This window comes from Saccostrea echinata, unplaced genomic scaffold, assembly GCF_033153115.1.
Source record: "Saccostrea echinata isolate AGI-Se365-2 ecotype Australia unplaced genomic scaffold, CSIRO_AGI_Sech_v1 ptg000020l, whole genome shotgun sequence".
In the NCBI taxonomy this organism is placed as follows: Eukaryota; Metazoa; Mollusca; class Bivalvia; order Ostreida; family Ostreidae; genus Saccostrea; species Saccostrea echinata.
In genome coordinates, this window is record NW_026889769.1 from 4,642,640 (window position 1) to 4,668,966 (window position 26,327).

Below are 26,327 nucleotides of genomic sequence, written 5' to 3' on the forward strand. Positions count from 1 at the left end.
CTGTCGACTCAAGACACTGATTTGAGATTTGTCTCTGGGATTTTTAAACAACACTAAATAATGAGCATTCAAACTAATGGTGCGATGCTGTGGTGCCCGATCAAATAAGTTCTGAGTGATGTAAATCACACTGGTATTCCGATGATGCGCTTTACGGGTAAACCAATCCACGATCGATTCGATGGCTTTTCCTCCCATCATGTCGTCAAAAATGAGTAAGTGAGGAATAGTTAAATTGCCCACTAATTTCTCATCGTCTTCTGGAATATTTCGAATGAAGGAGACCCGATCTGTTAAAGAAGTGTAAGCAGGTTGCCATTCCCGATAACACCAGACAATTTTTTGTGGCATGGGGGTAATCCAATGTAAATTTTCCACCAATTTCTTGACAAATTCCGTTTTTCCCGATTTAGAAGGTCCTGCTACCACCATGGTAAATTCGTGTTTCAATTGAAAAGAGGGGAGTGTCTCCTCAGGTTGCATGATGACAAATGAAGAGAAAAATAGGGTTTCAATCCTTTTTATTCAACACAGAAATATACGCTGGGTTCTCTTCACATCGGCTCGACAGATGGGGCAATACCGGAAGGTGGGAGCACATAAATAACAGCAACATACGTGTCCGCAAGGGAGTAAAGCCATTTGTAATTCTCTCTCTAAACAAATGTGACATTTTCCTGTGGCCTGGATCTCTGTAGAGGTTTGGTCTAGTAGAGGTTTGATTTCAGGTGAAGGTTTGTATCCCGCCCGGAGTAAATGGTTAATGAATACATTCATCACCCACTCACGTCCTTCATAGGTATTGATGTAGGGACAATTAGGGTTCCAATAAGCATGTTCTACATAAGGATCGTCTGTAGGTTCCCAGAGGTTTAAAGTCATACCACAATGAAAACAGATGGTCTTATCACTCACTCCTCTGTAATAAAATCCGGCTTTGGCTAGGTCGGGTATTAATCCTTTTAAAGAATCGGGCCATCGATCATCAAAGGTAGCTTCTCTCTTTAAGAGCAGAGCATATTTAGGGTAAACAGGAAGGTAGTCTGGCTCCTTATCAACACCAGCCATGACTGAAGTGTTATATTATTTTCCCCCCCTTTTTATAACCCCTCATTTTTTGGGGGTTTTTTCCCATAAAATAACAACAACAACATTTAAAATACAGTTTTTTTTTTTTTTTTTTTTTTTTTTTTTTAATAACCATAAGGTAAAGTGTTATAATCTTCCATCAATTGTCTCTTATCATAGACAATTCTATATTGTTTTTCTAAAGGTATTGTCTTGACTTCATGTTGACGAGTCCTCTGTATTTTGTAGGGATACGAGACTTGGATTTCGTCAATTTCTTTCTGGAGCATTTTTTCTAAAGTCTCTGGTGACACGATCTGAGAGGCCCGATAATTGAGAGTCAATCCTTTGACTTTACACATGGATTTTCCCTTGGCGGTGAGGTAAGCATAATTTTTGGGGCCTCCTGACATGAATTTGATAATGTGGTCCCCGTCTAATTCGTCTGTCCATTCTCCTAAACTGTTGCCAAGGGTAGGATTAAATTGTCCCTCCTCATGTTGGAATATGATACTGTCCGTGTCGAAATAAAGGACCCGATCTCCCAAAGGTTGTAAAGTCTCGTAGAGGTGTAATCGGGCATGGGCGGTAGTGAAACAGGCCAGTACCACGTTTCCGAAGGGACACTCTTCCACGAATTCCTGTTTCTCTTGATAATTGACCAGCATCATGTCCGATTCGGCCTGCTCTTTATTTTCTAAGAGTTCTATCCCTTTGATGTCAATGGTCGAATCTTGTAAGAGTTGTTGTAGTTCCTCTTCTTCGGTCAAGTATCGAGTTTTAGGTAATAACAGGCGTTGAGCGAATTTTCCCCACAAGCAATTTAAAAAGAGTTTGGCTATCGTTCTTAGCACCGGATTTTTTTCTATACTTAACAGGTCCATCCTGATCCCTTCTCTGTCTAAGACTTTACGAATGTAATCTAGTTTCTGTTCCTCCGTCTGACAATCAGGTGGGAATCCAGAAGCTTCCTGTTTGATCTTTAAGAAGGTATCGATGTAAGATCTGAATAAATCTCGACTGCTTTGTGAAAAATGCCAAACTTCGTAAATCCGCTCTAGGGTATATCCCATGTCCAGGGCTTTATGTAATTCTGTAGTCACCCAGGTACCCGTAAGACTGCGTTCCTGGTCTGCGTGTTGACATCGATGTTTAGAGGTAGAGTCCTGTCGTTCCGCACAAGTTCGACATAAGGGAAACAATAACTTGCCTCCCGTGCGATAAGGTAAAACGGGGTGATAGAGGCCTCGGGGTGGTAGGACCCGACAGTGAATGAGGCCGAAATAAGTTCTCACGTCCTGGAATTGGTCTGTTATGATCTGAGGATGGCCTAGGGGAAAAGGTCTGTGTTTTAATACGTAAGGGTATAAGGAACAGACGTCCACGTATCTCATGTCCCCCTCCTCACAATATAATTTAGTGGCATTGGTCCGATCTCCGTACAGGGCGTCTCGGGGGTTCAAAGGATCTGGAATGTCCAGGTCTCGTACATAATTCTGTAGAGTTACCTCTCTTTGCACTTCTTGATCGAATTCGTGCTCCCAGATGCTACGGAGGGAGTAGCCCATTTCCTCTAAAACAGAACTCCGTCTTAAAGTTTCCTCGTGTAATTGTTCATAGGTAAATTGGGTCCGGTGAGGATGACTTTCGGTCTGTAAATTCGGGTAGCAGGTGGGGCATCCGTGCCAATAGCATCCGTAAAATTCGTAGACGGTGCGAGTGGCTTCCTGGTATCCGTCGACGGTATAACTTCCGATCTTGACTTCTCCCCCGTTTCTAGCATGTTGGATGTGAGATCCGGTCTGGTGACTCATCCAGCTTAACCACCGACAGGCTTTGGCGGAATATCGACGCGCAGGCTGATACCCCAGGTTGGGAATGATGGCAATGGTCTCTTTGGGCATGAATCCTCGACGGTAAGCTAAATTGGCCGCACTGGCAAAAGTGATGGATTCCTGGAAGGGGTCTACATGGACCAAGCTCTTGAGGGTGGCTCTAAACTGAGCACAGCATCGTCGTAAAATATCGACGTCTGAAATACAATAGTCTAAAAATTCCTTCTGGAAGTCAAACACTTTTCCGGCTTGTTGTTCGTACCATCGATAAAAAGCCTGTCGTCCACTTATAGACATGTCGTCGGGATTGTAGTAAGCTGCCGGTGGATAAGGCCCCACGTAATTCTGGTTCTGTTCCGTATTAAAAAAGTGAGGGAAATATCCTTTCTTGAGTTCGGTGAATCCGAAAGCAGAGGGCATCTTGGACAGGGCAAAAGGTAAAAAATTATAGGAATCGATGAATTTCAGTCCGCAGATTTGCATGGATAAGATTTTACTGCCGTTCATGATGACGGTAGGTTTCAGGCAGGCGGAATGAACCAGGTAATTTAAAATGAACTGTCCGTCGTATCCTTTGAAATTGTGGGCGATGATGATGGCCTCGTCGTGTAATAAGGCGGAATTCTTATTTCCTGTAGTGGGTTGTAATAACCAGTCCATGAACTGCCTTAAGGTCTCTGGCCCTCGGAACACGTGTTGACGGGGTCCCATGTGTCGACAGTGAGGACAGGGATCTTCTATGGGTAAGTGACCGCAATTTTGACATACGCGGTGTGCCACACACAGGTTAGGGAGGTGGATGCCGGTTTCCTGCGTACATTCGAAATCGAAATAGATGTAGAACTGTAAGGTCTCTTTGCCTTTCTTTTTCTTTTTCTCGGGCTTGAGTTGAACGTAGCACTGATGATCCGTGTCTACGGTTTTCTTACAGATCTTACATTGTTTCTGTCCTCCGCAATGGTGATGAGGGAGTAACTTTTTAGGCATCCATTTCTGACAGTGCCTACATCGTCCCATTAAACTGCATACGGTGGTGGCCGTACTCTTACTGTGAGGCTGCAGATGGTTTTCGTAGCAAGTCCTACTCTTAAAAAATCCCTGGCACTGGCTACATTGAATGCGGCTCCCGTCTGGAGGGCAGGGAGTGTCAGTTAAACAAAAATTACATCGGTGAGGGCACTGGGTACGATGGTGTTCAATATGACTGTAGCCCACGTCGCAATGATCACAGTAGTATTGATTGCCCGTCACACCAGGCATAGATATGATGGCATCGTAATGATGGTCGTCTAACAGGACATTCAAACAAGTTCCCTCTCCGTAGCCTTTGTAAACGGGTTCTAAGGTGAGTTTAGAGGAGGTGGACTTGAACTGGAATATTTTCAGTCGATAGCGAGGGGTTAACACTTGTTGTAATTTCCCCCATTCTTCGGGTCCACAAGGCCGATGGATATCACAGCCGGCTTGTTCCATGAGAGCTAGGGCTTCGTTTTTCTGGTCTAAATATTTGTAATCACCCTTCCGCATACGTATCCATCGCTTTTCCCATTCAACTAAACTCTCTGGATGTTCAGGTTTTTGACTGTATAACCGGGTGACTACGATGGCCCTAGCTAAACAAAACTGATCCCAGGGATTGTCGATCTGAAGGATACTTCTTTTTCCCTTCTTAAAACTCTCCTTTTTGACCATCAGATGTTTGGTTTTGTCTCCACCACTCCCTTCCGGATACTTGACCCGAAACATGTCGAATTCCATGGCCCCGTCTCCCAGTTTAAAATCCTTCTTGGATTGTTGCACGGCTTCTATTTTGTCTAAAATGACGTCCTCGTTCAAATGTTTACATTGCGTAAACTCGTACCAAATGTCGGAATCCAGAGAAGGATGGCGTATGTTCAGGCGTAGGTAATCGTTAGGATTACACTGCATTTCATATTTGACATTTTGCAGCATGTCTCTAAATAATCGCCGAACAAAGCCTCTGTTTTCCTCCTCTGGAAATTCCTTAAAATTCACACTGTAGACATCTTCTTTAGCTTTAAATTTTCTGGAATGCTTGGCTTGATTCAGTCTCAGTTGATAATATTGAGAAATGGCCTTTGGCTTCTGGGGTGGTGAATGGGTTGATGAGTGTGGTTCTTCATCCGACACAGTCCTTTGTTGTTCTTGTTGGACTTGGGCTCTCTGCGTTCTCTGTAATATTCTGGCATTTCTTTTTCTGAGCGCTAATTCTCTGTGTTTATTGTTGTAAATAATTCTTTCTAAGTCTTTCGCCCGTCTTCTCCATCTCATCAGTTGCTGGGCATGTAACAGTTTTTTCATAGCAGAATCCATGTCGACAGGTAATGGAACTGACAAGAGAATGAGCTTCAAGTCAGACACATGCAATACTTATACAGTGTATGACGTCATAATGGCTAGGTTTTTCCAGGTGAGTGCTGAGAAGGTGCAGGTTTTTCCAGATCTCACATCTCAGGAATTTCCAGATCTCAGAAGGTGCTGAGCGCGTGTGGGTTTTTCCAGATCTCTGACCTTGACCTCGGGGGTGCACTGAGTTGACCCCCCCATCCCCCCAGAGGCCCCAAAAGTGCACTCAGTTGACCCCCCATCCCCCCCAGGGCCCAAAAGTGCACTCAGTTGACCCCCCTATCTAGGCGCCTTATACTACTTAGGTTGGTCTAGAAATTATTACAAAGATTATTTTTTTAATCAGCGTATTGCTCTAAAATTGCCATATTGCGGTATAAATATATATAGTACAGATGAATTATCGGCGCAGATGAATTATTTTGGAAAAAATAGCAATGTTTAGATTGCTAGTATGTTTCTTTCAATGTTCTGTCAACAGCTTTTAGTATAATATCCATGGACGTCTTGAATATACAAGCGAGTAATGTGTCATTCTTCAGCGTCATGCATTGCTTACAAAATCGGAAAACAGTGATGTCGTTAGATCCATTTCAGCGTTTTTCCTAATTATTGTCGTAAAAGTACAGTTTCAGACCCATAGGTGTTACAGATAATTTTAATTCTGTATTAAAATCACAATGTTTGGGAAAGGTGTAATGTCGCACATATGACTGCATGAAATTAAAGAGCTGCGCAAAGTCATGCGCACTCGAATTAGACTCGGCCTCGTTAAATCCATTAATTTATATCTATATACTAAAAATCATTTCTACTATAGTTATGTAAATCGTTCTCCATTTTAACAGGACACTGGGCGGTCTGGGGGTATTTCTAAGATGTTTGAAGCTGCACGCTTAGCGGCTCTTCTTGGTGGGTTTCTGGACTACAGACGAATCATTGACGAGGAAAACTCATTAGCCACTATCAAGCAACAGTTGAATTTAGATCCTAACGTGCATGGTGTGAGTTTAACATCACCGATGAAATTAAAGTTTGATCATGAATTAAAACAATTAAGGAAAACTTCCATCATGTTTGCTGTTAAGTTAAAAAAACGAGGCCACAGGGGAAATTCTTGGAGAAAAGTTCATGAAAGCAGTGAGAATAAATAGGAAAACGCGGCGGCCTTCTTCATTTCCTGAATATTTCTACGAAAAATATGAAGATTTCATGAATGCCCCCGGTCATCCTGACACTGAAAAAGAAGACTTACCGGAAATTCCCAAGCATGCTTATAAATATGTCGTCATTCCAGGACACAGTGACGAGGATACTAATGGTCACCTGAATCAATCCTCCTATATTCGATTTTGCATGGACGCAGCAACGAGTGCATCTTTGAAAGGGTATTATGAGCATTACACACGTGATATGTGTTTATATCCGTCCTTACAGTGGACTATTAGCTATGTTGGTGAGAGTCTTGCTGGTGATCAGCTAACTATTTTTACCTGGCAAAAAGAACATACTACCGACAACATAAAATTTGCTATCGTACGAAATGGCAATCGAATTTTCTATGCGTCAACAGTATTTGGAAAAAACGCAAATGAAATAAGATTTTGGCATAAATTGTAAATAGATAATTGAATATTGATTTGTTATTGCATAACAGAAATTTTAAATTTATTTGTATTCAGAATTGTACCTTTCAAGTCATTCTATACTTTTGTCGAAAGGCTTCTGCTGAAATTATCGATCAAATGGCAGAAGACAATACCTTAAATTACTGCTGAATGCATAAAAGAATAGAACATTTTCTTTAAATCAGCAAAATCAAAACATATTTACACGTTATTCAACCATTCTGTGTGACATTTAAAAAAGAAACTGATATGATAAATACCTGTTTCTTCAATAAGAATGGCACTTAGAAATACACATATCTTGTGACTATTTATCGAGAAGATTAGTCTGTTAAAAATGTTCTAATTCTGTGCACAAGTATATTGAAGGAAATTTGTAAATGATGCTTGAGTTCCTCATTGAGAATATATACATGTGTATGTTGTCTTTGAAGACAAGGTCTTCCAACCATCTGGAATTTCTATGGATACCAATTGTGCCCTTTTAAAAGCCGACCAGTTTTTACATCTTAATTAAAAGCGTCTACATGAGAAGAAAAATCTTGCTTTGGTCTTCAATTCGAAATTAAGATATATCGACCATGTTTATCAATTAGCAGTATTTATTGTCAATTATATGATAAACTGGATGGCTAAAACTTTTCGATGGACAATTTTCCTTATTTATATAACATAATACTATCATCTGTGGTTATGTCTTTCAATTTATCTTATGGTGACAAAGTATATATTTTGAGATTAAGTAACCGTCAGAATTGGGGCGGGGGGGGGGGACATTAGGTTTTTAATGCGTATTTCAGGTGTTTTACTTGAAGATTTTATGAGTAAATTTCCAGGAAATTGATGGTCTTTTACACCTACTGATACATGACACTTCAGTGTCACTTCTACCATTCATAGGATATGAAATGGGAACGATGAAAGTTTAAAATAAATCACACTCCCTGGAATTCTTCACAACAGCTCTGAAATCTTCGTTATCACAGAAGAGATATTGGAAATCACTACATTTTTCATTTTCAGCTTCTTCACGAAGTGTTTGAAGTTTTCCTCTCAGAGAAAATTGGACCATGGTTTGCTCTTTTTCATAAAGAAATGTATATAGCCGATAATATTGAAGACAGATGATTCTAAATCAGCGCAAATAAAATCAATAATCGATATCATCGGAGACTGAAACATTACTTACATACTGGGTATGTACTAAATTATAGTATCGGGAGGGGGATTTTTTCCAGAAAGAAATGTTTCTTTTTCAATTATTAATTCAGTATGGAAATTTTCACTAACAGGCTGACTCTACACCCTCCACATAAACCCCCTCCCCTATTTTTTGTTGCAGTATGGCCAAATCCTTCAACTACATGTATCAAAACCTGCCACAAAATAAAAAAAAATTGTAACTTTCGAAATAGATGGAATGCTTAACGAAATGAAGTTGCATTTTACATTGAATTTTTTTTTTATTTTTTTTTAAAGAAAAGAACTGAAGCCTGAAGAACTTACAATACGTCCAAGATGACTTCGGTTTACATCTTAAGACATATCTTAGAGTGGGTATAAGATAACGTCCCGGATACTTCAGAGGGATCTTACTATACCTTCATAAACATGCCCATTGTTTTATTTTATGATCAGACGAACTACAATAAACTTTACCAACAATGCGTCGTTATTGATTCGGACCTCTAATAGCAACACAGGTGGGATCAGGTGCCATAGAGGAGTATGCATCCCCTGTCGACCGGTCACAACCGCCGTGTGCTCCTTGTCATGATCTGGCAAACGGAAAAATTCGTAGACAATTCAGTGTGTAAATAATGTCCTAACAATTAGTAAATCTTGCATTAAATTCTACTGTAATTTTTACTTTTTTAAAGGATATCGGGTCGTCTGGTGTATTTTCAGAAAGCTTGAAGATGTTCGCGTGATGGCTGTCCCTAACAGATTTTTGGAAGGCGTCAATGACGAGGAAAATGGATTAGCCTTTGTTAAGCAGCAATTAATTCTAGATCCAGAAATACAGAGTATGAATTCAACATTGCAGATAAAATTAAAGTTTGATATGGAACTGAAACAATTAAAACAAACGTCTTTCATATGTGTTGTTAAATTAAAAAAACGAAGCCACAGGGGAAATTCTTGAAGAAAATTTCATGAAAGTGGTGAGAATAAAACACGACGGCCTTCCTCATTTCCTGAATGTTTCTACAAAAATCATGCAGTTTTCATGAATACAGTCGGTCATCCTAGCACTGAAAAGGAAGACTTGCCGGAAATTCCCAGGCATGCTTATAAATATGTCGTTATTCCAGGACACATCGACGAGGATACTAATGGTCACCTGAATCAATCCTCCTATATTCGATTTTGCATGGACGCAGCAACGAATGCATCGTTGAAAGGGTATGATGAACTTTACACAAGTGATATGTGTTTATACCCCTCGTTACAGTGGACTATTAGCTATATGGGTGAGGGCCTTGCTGGTGATCAGTTGACTATATCTACATGGCAGAAAGAACATTCTCCCGACAACATAAGATTTGCTATCGTACAAATTTCAGTCAAATTTTTCTATGCATCAACAGTATTTGGGAAAAACGCAAAAGAGAAAAGGCTTTGGCATAAATTGTAAATAGATGTTTATATTTGATTTTGTATGCAAGAAATACTGATCCTTAAATCAGCATATTCTGTCGGAATACTTTGATGTTGATATTAAAAAGATGGAGGACTTCAGCATTGACAATATTTTTTTTTGTAATTTTTGGCGATGGGTCTTCCAACGATCTATTGGAACTCCCATGGTCACAAATTGTGCGCTTTATTAGCGTCGAGCTGTTTTTTTTTTAAATTCTTCTTTAGCAGAATTGATTCAAATGCTTCTACATGAGAAGAAGAAGAAGTCTTTTGCTGTGGCTTCAATTCGACATTAAGATACTACGACAATGTATTATCAAATACCAGTATTTATTTCCACTCATGTATCCTCTTGATGTATCCCATTGATCTCGAAATAAAAGCCACGTAAAGCCACGTCTCTTTCATATTTGGACGTTCTACTGAATATAGACTTTAATGGCAATTTTACTCCGGTTATTGCCAAGATCAAAGAAATGCCACAGGCATTTTTCTCCAATAAATCACAAACGACATCAAAAAATTATAAGATTAGAAATACATATCAAACCACTGTACAGCTGAAAAGAATATTTCACTTTAGATTCTAATACCGGTACTTATTTAGATCATATCCATGTGTCGTCTTCGGCAATCTAAACAGTGTGTAAAACCTGATAAATGTTTTATAGCTAAATTGGACTGTTACACGGACCTTCCCACAACATTTACAATCCCTGATTTTACTGATAAGGCAACAAAATAAACAACTGATTTTGTTATTTTATATTCATAAATATTAATCAATAAATGTTACAAAAAAATTTATAAATAATTAAAGGATATTTTTAATCCAACGAAAGCTGAAATCGTGTGCCTTCCATTGCAATCGATACCTAAGCAAACAAACAAATTGACCCTCTGGTGTTAAATGGAACAGCCTAATCGTGATATGGTGACCTAATTCGTTATATATAGAGGAAACGATCAGCCAAATTTATTAAAGCTGTTAGTACAATAAAACCGTTGTTTGAAATCGGTTAAACTTCGTTATCTCGAACTTGATGGGGTCGCGAAATAAACTTCGAGATAACCGAGGATTGGAGATATTGAGAGTAAAATACTTAAAAAACAAGCATTCTGAAAGTATTGCATTAGCAATACTAGTCCCCTACCGGCAAGTGTAATCTGGTTCCCGTTAAGAATTGAAAATGCCATAGTTCCGTCAAAAATCAATGAAGCGGGGCGAAATGCATACTTGATCTGTAACTCATCAAGATACACTCACACACCAAAAATCAGCTCAATATCTGCAAGCGTTTAGGAAAAAAGTGCGGAAAACCAAGTGGGACAGACTGACAGACAGACAGAGGGACAAACAGACAGACAGACGGACAGACTCAGAGGAAACCTATAGTCCCCTCCGGTTTCACCGGTAGGGGACTAATAAGCGATTGGGACTTTCAAATAACTTCGACATATCAATGGCATTCAAGATATCAGTGTTGGAGATACCGAAGTTCAACTGAATATAAGCCTCGGCTTTTATATTTCAAACAACATTTCTCGGCGTCGGAGGTTATCCCGCAACATTCACGAAAACGCGAACTTTATTTCTTAAATAAACAAATAAACTATTATATTACAAACGGGATGACTTTAGCTTTTTCTTTTATCTCCTGCATATGGATTTTATCTCACTCAATTCTTTTTAAAAGCAATCAAATTTTAAACCGAGGCTGGCTACTCAGAAATAAGTTGATGCTACAAAGATTTCAACACACTCTTTACAGTAAGCAATTTGAACACTTTACAGTCATTATAACGTCTTGCAAATGCAGTCTATCGTAGGATACTGCTGACTGACAAGGTTCATACCAATCGTTAATCCACTGTTTTCAGACTAATTTTGACTGCAGATTACCCCGTTTACCTGATCAATAAGTGGCGCAGTGGTTAGAGCGTCTTCTCCAGAGTCGCAGAGTAAGGAGCTGACCCTTACGTTGCGGGTTCGAATCCACTGCGGGACATGGAGACCGATCCTTCAGATGAGACCGTATAAACCAAGGAGACCGTATAAACCAAGGTCCCGTGTCGCAGTAGGTGTTGGCACCGAAAAGATCCCTCACTGCTCAATGGCCCTGAGTGCCGAGTATAGGTATAAATGTGCTGCCCAACAAGTGGTGGCGTCTCCATATGAGTAAAAAAATTCTAGAGAGGGACGTTAAACAACAAACAAACAAAAGTCTGATCAATAAATAGGGATTGCAAAGGGTTCGACAAGGGATACTTACTTATCCTAAGCACCTGATCCCACCTCTGGAATTTCCAGGGCTCCGTGTTCCCTGTTCACATAATTGTATTGTTTGTATATTTGTTTGTTTGGGGTTTTTTTTTCAGATCAATCACTGTTTGTTGTCTTTGCCTATTTTATTTAGAGAATTTTATAACCTTCTTAAAGTAATGATTATCAAAAATAAATGGTTGAATTTAATTGGAAGAGTCGGCTTATAGTGAAAAGTGTCAACAAAAATGTAACACATGAGGACTAACTCATCTCAGGTTTTATTAGCTTGGTTCAACGAATGTTCAGCAAGATATTTCACCAGGACTTGCTTCTCATCAGTCCTTAAAAATAAATCCATACTGGTCGATGTCACTTTGTATTCAACGGCACATTGTATCCTGCTAACAGACGTTTCCTACCTTTTCTGAGAAAGAGTTCTATTAATTAATCCCGATAAATGTATTATGAGTGTGATAACTGTGCTTAACCTTCACCTTTTTTCATTCAATCCCGTTTCATATCTTAAGGTAGAACCTATGTCGGAAAAGTCTTTGTCACAAGATTTTCAAACTATTCAAAATGATAAATTAGCACTCGCTTGTCAATCAGATAAAAATATATGGTATGTTTCCTTGTAATTAAATGTAGTACAGCCTGTGCAACTTGGAATGATAATTTTACACTACGACTACATATTTTCAGTCATTTTTAGGGGTACTGATCATAATGAGAATATAGAAAATCACAACAATACTTCTTCAAACATCGTCTTTTATAGACTTTATCAATTGAACCGTATTAAGCAATATTATTCAAGAATAAATTCTTTTTTATTCAATTGACATAAAAGATTAAGTCCACATTTCAACGAATATAGGCAAATGTGCTGAATATTTATTGAGTCAATTTACCACCTAAATTTGTATATATTTTTCAAAAGTCTTTATCAGAATGTTTTCAATCTTTAATATGGTGAAGAAGATACCCAAATAATTACAAAAAGTGATTAAAATATATACCTTTCCCCACAAACGAATGAGAGACACTCTATTTATCAATACTTCTTTTGTTGACCTTTCTGCACTAACACAGGATTTATTTATTAAATGACTGTTTTGCGGTTGCGTTCAGATTTACAATGTAAATATCTATCAAAAAATGTAATTTTTTTTATTTAAAAAGATATTTTAGGGAAACATTATTATTATACACCAACCATTATGAATAATTAACAAATAATAATGAAAGGGAATGTACGTCATTTCATGATAGACATTACAAAATTTACACACAATATTTAACAGATCTTTGACCCGAAGACATTTTTATCAAGATATTGTACTATTTAAATTTCTTAGGTTTTTTTGATTTCCTTCAAAATAGTTGCATACCATTCACAGTTGTGTAACTTCATTACAAGAGGCAGTCTTGGAGAAAGTACGGGGAAAAGTAACATTAAATTAATTATGACGTATTAATGGATCTAGCATAAAAAAGACGGTCTAAACTGGTTTACTTGATATGACGTCATACGACGTAGGTTCTACATTAAATACAGGAAACTTACAACATTCTTTTATCAATACCTCATAATCTTGCCACCTACAGTGTATAGTATTTATTTTTTGCAACTTTGCTGTGCAAGTTTCGGTCGGTCGACAGACCAATGGTGTCTTAAAAGTTTGCTAGATAGCCATCAAACTCTCCACATAAGTTTGGCCTTGGTAATCAGATAACCTTTTAAACTTTATAACAAACATTTGCTACAAATATATCTCCAGAACGTTATCTTTATTTTTATCAACTTTGTACACATAATTGTCATGATAAAATGGCAGTTTTTCATTTTCTGGACAAACGTCAAGGTCACCAGATTTTCCATTATATCCCCACCAAATGGTTTTCAAATACAGTATCAATGAGACCAAACCTGACACCCACGCCCCACGCTGTCTCAGAAAGCAGTCCAGGGGACTACTCTGGATGCCTTTCTGAAAATTTGGGCCTGCCCTGGAACTGCACTGGTACTACTCTAAAAAGCAAACCATAAAGTCCACTTCGACTGCTTTCTGGGACCTTTTTGTTCATCCATTCTAGCAGAAGTCCCCTTCTGCATTTGCAATTGTTTACTTTCAGCAAAGAATTTCTTAAATTAAGAATTAAAAATAGCTACAATGTGTTAGCATATTTGCTTAATAAAATTATTCCAAAAAAATCTATAGAACGTTTGATAATGTGAATCAGAGTTGTCGTAGCACTTTTTGACATTAGGTGTAGGTTCCTTGTGATTGGGAAAATTATCGACTTCTTTGCCAAATTGATACAATAGTTCAAAACAGTATTTTTTCCTTCTTGTGTATTTTACACTGTTTAATGTACACAGTTCTAATTAAAGATATCAAAAAATTCGAATTTAAATACATGTATAAAAAAAAAATCACTTTTATATTTCAATGATATTGGAAAATCTCGATTATTTTTTGATCTCGAAAAATCAGTTTTCTGATATCAAAAATGATTTTTATTTTTAGATTTTTTTAATATAGAAAAAAATAAAGGAGATTTTTTATATCATAAAACATTCTGTAGATAAGAAAATACCCTTAAAATATTAAAACATTGCCTCATATATCATTATGTACATAATAAAAGACATTATTTTTTCTGATCGGTGTTATTATAGGAAGAAATTCGGGGATTTTCTGATAGAAATATGAGGAAATTCATCTTTTAGATTTCAAATGAGTTCTTTTTAATGGAATCAAAAGCCTAGTTTATACATCCCACTTAATGAAATCTGAATAATGTGACATTAGAAAATTTTGCATTCAATTCTAATTATGCAAGTTGTTTTTAACTAATTACAATGAACTATCTAGTTTGAAGACGTGCGCATGATCGGTCCCCTCATAGATTTTCATCGATGACGGAAAATCTGGATTAGTCATTATAGGCATTAGTTTTTTGTTTTTCTTTTTTTTTTTCTAAATTATTAGCTCACCTGAGCCGAAGGCTCAAGTGAGCTTTTCTGATCGAAATTTGTCCATTGTCTGTGGTCTTTGTAAACTTTTCACATTTTTATTTTCTCAAGAACCACTGGGCCAATTTCAACCAAACTTGCAACAAAGTATCCTTGGGTAAAGGGGGTTCAAGTTTGTTGAAATGAAGGGCCACGCCACGCCTTCTTTCAAGATGATTTATGATTTCGTGAAAAATTAATGGCATCATTTAAAAATCTTCTTCTCAAGAATCACTGTGCTTGAAAATATGAAACTTATGTTGAATCATTGTGAGGAAGTGTAGATTCAAATTTGTTCAAATCATAACCCCCGTGGGTTGGGTAGGGCTACAATGTGCGGTCAAAGTTTTACATCGGAATACATAAGAAATTTTTTTAAAAATCTTCTATTCAAGAACAGCAAATTCATGATTGGTCATCATGACCATGTTAAAATCATGACCCCCAGGGGTAGTGTGGGGCCACAATGGGCGATCAAAGTTTTTCATGGGAATACATAAGAAAAATCTTTTAAAATCTACTCCTCAAGAACAGCAAAGCCATGATTGGTCATATTTATATGGAAGCATCCTCACGTAATATTTCATCAGAAACTATGTTTTGACTACAGACTCTAGCAACGATTTTTTTATTATTTTTGGCATTTCTGTAATAACTGGTTTTTTGTTTACGGCGTTGTCCTTAAATAACCTAAGTTCCTGGTGATCTGTATATCAATCTTATCAAAATCTGACATAACTTACCTTCCATACGAAAATGTAAATAAAGGAAGATAACTCGCTTGTGAACAATAAACTTTTGTGTAGTTCTACATTTTATCACCTTATTTAATCAGATCGATCAGTCTGGATACTCTAATTCCCCTGGGTTTTTATTAAAAGTCAACTAGTCCGGATAGTTTTGGAATACTTAGAACAGTCTTGGTGAGTGTACACTTTCCTGCAATCGTCAAATTATGACTGCATTTATATCATCCCGAACGAAGTCGGGGTGATATATTGTTGCAGATATAGGTGCTCGGGGAATCTCACTGAAACTTCACAAAAATGATAACAACCAAGTCTAGCTGCATTCAACATTTAAAAAAATTATAACGATAATCATTGTCATGGAAAAAAATGCAATATGAAAAGTTTCAATATCATTTTTCAGTTAACTGCCCAGCCAATTTTATTTTTTGCATCAAATGGTAGCTGTTTGTCAAAGTTTGTCATTGTTGCCATGGAAATAAAAAAGTTTTTGGTTTTTGATTTCTTTCTCTAGATGATTCCAACCTATATGATATTGATTCTCCGCAATTTATAGAGTTAAAATATCCAAAATCATAGATGGCTGCTATTGCCATGGAAACAAAAAGCTTAATTGAGCTTAATTTCTTAAAGCTTAATTTTCACCAGAATTTAAATATTCGTTGCATCTCAAATATAGCACCCTTTGATTCATTTCGGAATATAGAGTGAAAGCTCAGTTCAGGGTGACATATGCTTTTGCTCCATATTATGGAACGCCAAATTAACATATATTCAAATATTTGAACCTATCTTCAAATAATTGTACCCGGTAGAGCGCTCGCTCCGTGATCGGGAGGTCGTGAGTTCGAATCTCGGCCGCGACTGACCTAAGTCGATAAAAAATGGATAGCAACTGTTCCTTCGTCATGCGCTTGGCACTTTGAAGTGAAAGTTGCTGGTCCTTCGGATGAGACCTTAAAAACCGAGGCCCCGTGTCACGGCAGGCGTTGGCACGATAAAGATCCCTCACTGCTCAATGGCCGTAAGTGCCGAGTAAAGGTCAAAATTTGAAGCCCTTCACCGGTATATGGTGACGTCTCTATATGAGTGAAAAATTCTCGAATGGGACGTAAAACAGCATACAATCAATCAATCAATCAAATAATTGTACCTATCTTCAAATAATTGAACCTACCTTTAAATGAATTGAAGATAGGTACAATTGAATTAAAGATAGGCGTAAATAATTATGCCTATCTCTAAATAATTAAACCTAGGTTCAAATAACCTATCTTTAATTAAACCTATCTTTAATTCAATTAAAGGTAGGTTCAATTGAATTATACCTATCCTTAATTCATTTAAAGATAGGTACAATTGATTAAAGATAAGTAGAATTGATTTGAAGATAGGTACAATTGAAACATATCCACAAAGGATTTGAAGAAAGGTACAATTCAATTATACCTAGGTTCAATTCATTTTGTGTCGTAGAAAATAATGAAAGCTCCCTCTAACATCGACTTGAACATGGATGGAACCAAACAAAGCATTTTTTATGGGGAGTAGTTGTTATTGTAGTGTCTTTGTAATTAAAGATAGGTTAATTCATTGCACCTATCTTAAAATCAATTATACCTATCTTTAATTCATGGTATTTGTACCTATCTTCAAATCAGTTGTACCTATCTTCAGATCGTTTGTACCTATCTTCAAATGAATTAGAGATAGGTATAATCGAATTAAAACTATCTTTAATTCATTTACAGATAGGTACAATTGATTTGAAGATAGGTACAATTGATTTGAAGATAGGTAAATTAATTGAAGATAGGTTCAAATATTTGAATATATGTTAATTTGGCATTCCATAATTGCTTCATACAGTGTATTATAGCAAAGTTTTTTTTTGCTGTATGTTGTGCGTTTCTAAGAGGTACATTTTGGTATAATAATCCCAATTTTATGGTAATGTCCTCTCTATTTCTCGCAAAATAAATCGACCACAATATGTATAATTCCTCGGGTAGAAATTTTGTTATTTGGTTCATGTAAAAAGTCGGAAACCAAACTTTAGGGAATTCTCTATAGCAATTGTTTGTACAACTGTATATATTTTAATTTAAGAACACAGACACACAGTATGCGGGTTTGCAATCGTTTCGGTCAAAATAGGGCAAGTGCTTGAAAATCAAGTCTAGGGCCTATCATCACTTCTCGTCAAATGCAGCACGAAAAATTCAGCATATCAAGAATTTCACGAATCTGATAGAATCAGAAAGTTTCTCATCTCATAAAATGATTCACTCCCTGCATGTCTAGTGCAAAAATTATTGCATTTGGAGGGGGGATTCAAGAATAATTTTTCTAATGTTTCGACATGAACCTCAAACGAAATACTGATCGTTCTCCCTTTCTTCTTGTTGTTTGAAATAATACATTTTCCCAAATATAAAACTTATAAGATACATGTACCTAAAATGATTATAAATAATAACATTAACAACAATTAAGATTAAAAAGAGGAGTTTCATTTTTCAACAAATAAGTTATTAATCATATCGTTTTAAGCGTCTGATATTAACGACATACAATTCAAAACAAAACCAGTCATACTTATTGTTGTTTACTTCTTCATTTTTGACAGTGCAGGTGTAGCTGAATCCAATCCAAACAATGTCCCATTACAGGGTAAACAGCGTTAGTGGGTCGGCAGCCTCAGTCTCTTTTATTGGCATTCCGTACAGTGATATCGACAGAACAGGTTCTTTTAAGCAATTTTGGTATTGAAATCATGCAAAATGAGTAAGAAATTTATTTTAAGTTATTTTGTCAAAATTATAAAGTCAGAGCATGAGGATGTACTACATTTGTTAAAAACGAAAAGTTACAGATTAGATATATATCACTTGTCAATCAATTTATTCTCTCAAAATCATGTAAATGATACATGAGGTATAGAAACATATAAAAGCATCTAGACACATAATACAGTGGGTCAAGCAAAAGGTGCGATTAATTAATCCCAACTGATGGGGAGGACTGACTATACTTTTAATTTTAGAAGTAAATGTATATAATTTTTTCAAAGACTCAACATCTTTTAGACACATGACTTCACAGAACTTCACAGTTATTTGGTTAGAAGAAAATTGTCGGTTAAAAAAATCTTTTCTCAATTGCTTGTATGTAATATAGTGATATTCATCTCATATCTGATTACTATTGTATAAGCTACATTTAAAAATGCTATAATTTTAACTTTTTGAAGATTCATAACCTTTACTATTTCACTTTTGAACGTATTGATGTTTTAAACTTTGTATATTTTTAATCAAACTGCATCTGTCAAAAATATTATCTATATATTATATAAAAAATATTATATATTATATTTTTTTTAAAAATCCTGAAGTTTGTCATTTCTCCTTTATCATATTGTTTAGTAAATACATATATATAATGCTACATAATTTCTTTTCTTTTCCAAACACAAGTTTTGCCCAATGTATTATAATCTAGTAAATATTTATGTATAATGGTAACCGCCCAGTTTCTCCTGAATCATATAAATGTAAAAAATATTTTAAGGCTGCCTACCCTTTGAAAAAAAAAATAAGTATCCTTTTTTTCAAATTCAGACATAATTTCCAAAAAAAAAGTCGGAAAAAGTCGACTAGAACTATTGGACGTTGGATAGTGACATATTCGAAAGTTATTCTGATGTCACAGTTTTCGAAAAGTAAAAGTTAAAAACAAGATAAATCAGGAACGGCCAAAACATTTTCTGAAATGTAGCATTATCATTGCACTAAATTTTTAACTATAGCAATTTACCATTTACCATATAAAAATATCGATTTATATATTTAATGAATTATTGACATTTTGCGAGATGTATTCTTGTAATTAAATCCATTAATTTATGTCTGTATACTAAAAAAATTCATCTCTACTATAGTTATGTAAATCGTTCTCCATTTTAATAGGACACTGGGCAGTCTGGTGTATTTCTAAAATGTTTGAAGCTGCACGCTTAGCGGCTCTCCTTGATGGGTTTCTGGACTACAGACGAATCATTGACGAGGAAAATGCCTTAGCCATTATCAAGCAACAGTTGAATTTAGATCCTAAAGTACATAGTGTGAGTTTAACATCACCGATGAAATTAAAGTTTGATCATGAATTTAAACAATTAAAGAAAACTTCCATCATGTTTGCTGTTAAGTTAAAAAACGAGGCCACAGAGGAAATTCTTGGAGAAAATTTCATAAAAGTGGTGAGAATAAATAGGAAAACACGGCGCTCTTCTTCATTTCCTGAATATTTCTACGAAAAATATGCAGCTTTCATGAATACCCCCGGTCATTCTGGCACTGAAAAAGAAGACTTACCGGAAATTCCCAGGCATGCTTATAAATATGTCGTTATTCCAGGACACAGCGACGAGGATTTCAATGGCCACCTGAATCAATCCTCCTTTATTCGATTTTGCATGGATGCAGCAACGAATGCGTCTTTGAAAGGGTATTATGAACATTACACAAGTGATATGTGTTTGTACCCCTCATTACAGTGGACTATAAGCTATGTTGGTGAGAGTCTTGCTGGTGATCAGCTAACTATATATACATGGCAAAAAGAAGATACTGCCGACAATATAAGATTTGCTATCGTACGAAATGGCAATCGAATTTTCTATGCGTCAACAGTATTTGGAAAAAACGCAAATGAAATAAGATTTTGGCATAAATTGTAAACAGATAATTGAATACTGATTTGTTATTGCATAACTCATTAACTGAAATTTTAAATTTATTTGTATTCAGAATTGTACCATTCAAGTCATTCTGTATACTTTGGTCGAAAGGCTTCTGCTGAAAATAGCGATCAAATGGCAGAAGACAATACCTTTCACTGTTGAATGCATAAAAGAATAGAACATTTTCTTTAAATCAGCAAAATCAAAACATATTTACACTTTATTCAACCATTCTGTGTGATGAATTAAAAAAAGAAACTGATATGATAAATACCTGTTTCTTCAATAAAAATGGCACTTAGAAATACACATATCTTGTGATTAGTTATCGTGAAGATTAATCCGTTAAAAATAGTCTAATTCTGTTTAGTAAATTTTAAAATGATGCCGGAGTTCCTCATTGAGAATATATACATGTGTATGTTGTCTTTGAAGACCAGGTCTTCCAACAGTCTGGAATTTTTATAGATACCAATTGTGCCCTTTTAAAAGCCGGCCAGTTTTAAGGTCTTAATTAAAAGCGTCTACATGAGAAGAAAAACCTTGCTTTGGCCTTCAATTCGACATAAACATATTTCGACCATGTTTTATCAATTAGCAATATTAAATTTCATTCAATTATATTGTAACCGGTTCTTGTAGAAATTAAAAATAACTGCAAGATGGTATATAAGGTTGGATTCTTAGTATTTATTCCGTGGAGATATATAGTTGATTTCAAGATGAAATAAATGTTTTAAATCAACCCTAAAATAACAATAACAACATATAAATACATAGACAACATATAAACAAGCACATTCACTTTACAACACAAAACGATCACAATTTAAACACATAGAACATTCATTTAGGCCATTACTTTACACTTCATATAAACGCATTCAAAGGGCAATAACTCTTTGAAACTCTTACTGAATTAATGATGTAAATTATATTTCTCTATACTGAAATATTTACAATACTTTAAAAATATGAGTTTAACATACCAGTGTATGGAACAAAGTGATTTATCTCTTGATCAGGATGACTTTAAGAGTTATTACATGATGACCTAATGGATTAATAAATTATAAAATCATAATAATTCAAACCCAGATCTTAATAACAAAGATCTACATGAATTAGATTAAAACATAACTTGCTCTTACTTTACAATATCAATCTTAACTTTAATAACTTTAGAACTTTCACTCTAGCACATTCATACTCATTTAGCAAGTTTATATTAAAATACTTTATTGTTTCATTCATTACCTTTAATTTTAATTTATAATCATTTAATTAGTTGAAGAAAAGGATTTACTTACTATTTATGGATGTTTAATATACTCCAATATATATATAAATCAAATTATAACAGACAACCAGATCTCTACATCCTTCTCAGACAAAAATCTCTGAATAGAATCATAAAACAAAGGTTTCCCGCCTGAATGGACAACTTTGACCAAACAATACCAACTGACCAATAGAATGTATGAAAACAGACAATACCCTTATTTATAAATGGACTAATCCATATATCTACCTTAACCCATAGTCTTTGGGTTAAACCATTATTTAAATAGGGATGTTTATGATATTAGTAATGCAGGCGCAGCGCTTGTATAGATGTATGGATTAATGAATAAATGAAATTCCTGAAATAAATTAAAATAAAATAAAACTAAGTACAACTACCACAATATGATAAACTGGATGGCTAAAACTTTTCGATCGACAATTTTCCTTATTTGTATAACAACATAATACTATCATCTGTGGTTATGTCTTTCAATTTATCTTATGGTGACAAAGGATATATTTTGAGATTAAGTAACCGTCAAAATTTGAGGGAAAATACGGAACCTTAAGGTTTTAATGCATATTTTATTTATTGTTTGAAAACACAGACTGAGATCAAAAGTGAGCTCGTCTAAGTTCTGTGGCCCCGGAGCCTGATCTTACCTCTGGTGTTTTCAGGGTTCCATATTTGTCTTGCTGTAATTTATAATTTTTATCGTTGAATTGGATTTTTTAACTCGATCATTATTCATTATCTTAATATTACATAGATCTTAAACTACTATTCATATTTCAGAGTCGGTGCTGTTAGATGATTGGTTTGAAATTTTTTCCAGAAAGATTAGAAATATGCGTCAATTTTAGTATTTATATGCTTTAACAAACACTATTTTTTTAATCTGCTTGTGTACGTGAAATGGACATTTTAAAAATGACAGCCTCTCAATCACTGAGTTGATCATTCCTTCATTATACTGTGTAACATGCTTCATATTAAACCTTTGTTTTTCCGGCACTTATATTTTGCACTCCTTGCTTACTTTGCACTCAAATTTGTCAAAACTTCGCTTCACTAATATTTTTGATAATTCTTTCGAATTATGATATATACATGTATATCATAAACGAAATATATGGTTTTTAACTATAAAGTCTCCTTGAGTTATTGTTTTATATAGATCTCTATCAAAATTTAACATAACTAGCTTTCCATAATAAATTGTAAACAAAGGGAAGATAACTCACATCTAAGAACTTTAAACTCGTGCAGTTCTACATTATCACCTTTTTAAAACCAAACAGTCGATATACAGTATTTCTTTGTAGTTTATATTTTACACACAACTAAACCGGATAGTTTTTGGATACTTATAACAGTTCATGGTGAGTGTACACTTTCCCGCATCATTAAATTAAGGTCATATCATAAATTCATTATTTACGTGATATTAAAAGAGTCAGTTCCGTTTAATAAGTAATTCCAGACATATTAACAAAGTGAAGCAAGTCTCAATAAATAAAATATAATACCTGGGATAAGAAATTTATTAGGTCCATGTAAACATCAATGGCTTGCATCGAAAAAGTCTTTTGGAAGGATACCGTTTTGGAGTAAGATCACATTACCTAACTGTATATTATTCGATGAAATATGAAGATAACAAACAGTATTCAAGCTCAAAGGTCCATTGAAAACAGTTCAAATTCAGAGCAGAGCAAACACGGACCTCTAAAAACATCAGATGTGGGATCAGGTGCCATGGAGGAGTATGCATCCCCTGCCGACAGGACATACCCGCCTGCTTCTTGACATGCCATAATAGTGCTAAACGAAAATCATTACGTATTATAGAGAATCCGAAACATTAGAAACATTTGAGCATCGAATTGTAAATTTTGGAGTTCATGGTGTCATAACATGGATTGCTGTGCTAGCTACAAAATATACAATTAAATACTAATATTCACTTTTATCGATTTCATGGAAGTTTGATGATATATCACTTCTTTGAATATATTATGCCTATTTAAATGACATACACCACATTTGTATAGCTAAAATGAGAGAGCAGCCGTTACTGTTCAACGTGAGCTTGAATTTTGATTTTTCCGTTTATTACTATGTTCAAAGTTTGTAACGTCAAAATAAAAATCCTCTTAATGTTCGTGTTACGATGTTTTGAATGCCGAAGCTTTAAACGCATTCAATAGGAACAATGCTTATGGGTATGTAACTAATATTGATATGCAAAATTAAAAGGAAAAAAGAGAAAATTTCAAAATTAATAATATGCGGGAAATTTTGTTTCACCATGGTGGACCATTGTTTCATTTTTGTAGAGTTTTTAAAAGAAAGGATACCCAAGTGTTAAGTGCTATGCTAAAATTTTCATGTAGTGTAAATTCGATTTTTTTTTTCAAACATACCCCTGAGCTCTTGACTTGCTTATATACATAGCTATATTTTCAGTAAAAAAAAAATACGCAATACTTATGAGAAAAAAAATTAGCTTTTACTGTAGGTTACATTATAACTGTAAATATTGTAACTCTTATAGAACATTTTGTCAATATATATATATATATATATATATATATATATATATATATATATATATATATATATATATATATATATATATATATATATATATATATATATATATATATATATATATATCAAAGCATTTACGTATGTCACATGCTTACGCTGTTCAATCAGATGTGCATTTATTTGCACTTTCAGGTAAAATGTCGCATTACAAAATATTTTCGACAAGTGGAACATCAGCATCTGTTTCATTTTTTGGGATCCCTTATGCAGACTTTGACAGAACAGGTATTATTCCCTATCTTTAAAAAGGTATAAATGAAATATACGTTTAAAATTTTATCTGAGTAAAAAAAAACAAACCATACTGATTATAAGACAAATACCACAAATGAAACTGTCACTTAGCGTATGATGTTGCCACTTTGCTATTCTTTATGATTTTCTATTTGAATCAAATTTTTCTAAAGGGCATTGGGCAGTATGGTGTATTTCGAAGATGTTTGAAGCCGCCCGAATAATTGCATTGTATAATGGATTTCTAAATTTTACTAAAATTGATGGACGAGAGGCAGGTATGGTGATTGTGAAACAGCAGTTAAAACTCAGTCCCAAGTTACACGAAATGACCTTAAAATCGAAAACTCAGTTGTTATTTGACATGGTGCTGCTAGAAGTCGGAAAAACGTCTATTTTATATCGGATACAATTCAAAGATGGGTCCACTAATGAAATTCTTGGTGAGAATTTTCTCAAATTTGTCAGAATGAGCAGAAAAACAAGACGACCTATGGTATTTCCAGACTGGTTCTACGAATTGTACGCATCGTATATGAATTCTTCCGGTCATCCAGTTTTGTCGAAAGAACCTTTGCCTGAAATTCCAGACAATGCATATAAATTCGTTGTTGTTCCAAATCATAGTGACACGGACAGGAACAATCACGTGAACCAATCATCATACATCAAATTTTGTATGGATGTTGCCACAAAAGCAGCCTTAAGTGGACATTATGTTCACTTTTCTGAAGACATGTGTCTCTACGCCTCCCTTCAATGGACAATAAGTTACGTTGGTGAAAGCATGGCAAATGACGAACTTAATATATTTACTTGGCAAAGGGAGTATAAACCAGAACACATATATTTTTCAATTTTGTTAAAAGGTAGACCAATTTTTCATGCTTCAACAATTTTCGATGAGGAGGCAAAAGGAATCAGAATAGCTTCTAGAATATAAAAAAAAAAGTATATTGAAAATTAAAAAGAATAAAACAAAATCGTCATATACTAGTACTGCATCAATCATGTAAATGATCATTGATGTTTCGAAAACCCTTCTACATGAATATGGATCACTGATTAAGTAATTCTAACTACATCTATGAAAATACTGTTTATGAATTGATATGTACGTAATAAAAATATACCTCTATATCGCCCTTAGTTAATGTTTTAATTAATGAATACTTATATTATGATTGTATGGTACCTGTAAGTCTCAAATGTAAGGAATTCAACGTCTTATTTAATAAAACATGTTCGTTATCGATGATTTCTTTCGTAGTTTTGCATTTGGTGACAGACAAGAGAAAGATTAATTTTTATACCAATATTTTGCCTATTCAAACTTTACCTGTTATGCCTGCATTTAAGAAGTGTCGACACATAAAACAACCCTTGATTAAGCATTGTTGCAGCCAAATTTGCAATTGTCATTTTTCACTATTAAAACTTTATTTTTTCTAAAAAATAATGTTTAAAATAAGGATGTCAATTTCATTTGGATAACCTAGTCGAATTATCAGGAGGCTTTAGTCGAGCGATGGTCGAATACTCATTTTAATAATATATTTTCAAGTCAGTTTAGCTTTTTGTCATTTTTCAGACTGCTTATTTTCAATGTTTAAATCAAGCTACCATCACACATAACGTATTTCTCAATATACATGTGTAAGTACATAGTAGAAATACCTTAATTATCTTTATCTGATTTAAAAGTATTTTTTACCACATATTTTATCCAAACACACTTTATCAAATACTATGACTTGTCATAAAAATATCATTTGACACCATTTGATTGGACCCGTGACTGGTACTAATTATCAAAACATTAAGAAACAAGATGTGTTTGTGAAACACTGATTCCCCAGTAAGACAGCTTACT

The 26,327-nt window shown here is 35.0% G+C and overlaps 3 protein-coding genes across 3 annotated transcripts; 2 read left to right on the forward strand and 1 right to left on the reverse strand.

Moving 5' to 3' along the window:
* Positions 1–1,193: 1,193 nt before the first annotated feature.
* LOC133189847 (uncharacterized) lies at positions 1,194–4,856 on the reverse strand. The gene has a single exon (XM_061325239.1). It carries the CDS (start codon positions 4,854–4,856, stop codon positions 1,194–1,196), a length of 3,663 nt encoding a protein of 1,220 aa, XP_061181223.1.
* A 10,802-nt stretch (positions 4,857–15,658) lies between these two features.
* Positions 15,659–20,605, forward strand: LOC133190097 (uncharacterized). The gene is made up of 3 exons (XM_061325567.1): positions 15,659–15,749; positions 18,205–18,321; positions 19,547–20,605. The coding sequence occupies exons 2-3, from the start codon at positions 18,234–18,236 to the stop codon at positions 20,314–20,316; spliced, it is 858 nt and encodes a 285-aa protein (XP_061181551.1). The 5' UTR covers positions 15,659–15,749; positions 18,205–18,233; the 3' UTR covers positions 20,317–20,605.
* A 2,270-nt stretch (positions 20,606–22,875) lies between these two features.
* On the forward strand, positions 22,876–25,592 carry LOC133190098 (uncharacterized). The gene is made up of 3 exons (XM_061325568.1): positions 22,876–22,989; positions 24,353–24,445; positions 24,628–25,592. The coding sequence occupies exons 2-3, from the start codon at positions 24,358–24,360 to the stop codon at positions 25,395–25,397; spliced, it is 858 nt and encodes a 285-aa protein (XP_061181552.1). The 5' UTR covers positions 22,876–22,989; positions 24,353–24,357; the 3' UTR covers positions 25,398–25,592.
* Positions 25,593–26,327: the final 735 nt, after the last annotated feature.

Excerpts from the sequence above, each read along its gene's own strand:
- LOC133189847 (XM_061325239.1), bottom strand. The coding sequence starts at position 4,856 with ATGCTGCAAAATGTCAAATATGAAATGCAGTGTAATCCTAACGATTAC.
- LOC133190097 (XM_061325567.1), top strand. The coding sequence starts at position 18,234 with ATGTCCCATTACAGGGTAAACAGCGTTAGTGGGTCGGCAGCCTCAGTC. Across the intron at positions 18,322-19,546 it reads CAGTGATATCGACAGAACAG|GACACTGGGCAGTCTGGTGT; the intron begins GTTCTTTTAAGC and ends CCATTTTAATAG.
- LOC133190098 (XM_061325568.1), top strand. The coding sequence starts at position 24,358 with ATGTCGCATTACAAAATATTTTCGACAAGTGGAACATCAGCATCTGTT. Across the intron at positions 24,446-24,627 it reads TGCAGACTTTGACAGAACAG|GGCATTGGGCAGTATGGTGT; the intron begins GTATTATTCCCT and ends ATTTTTCTAAAG.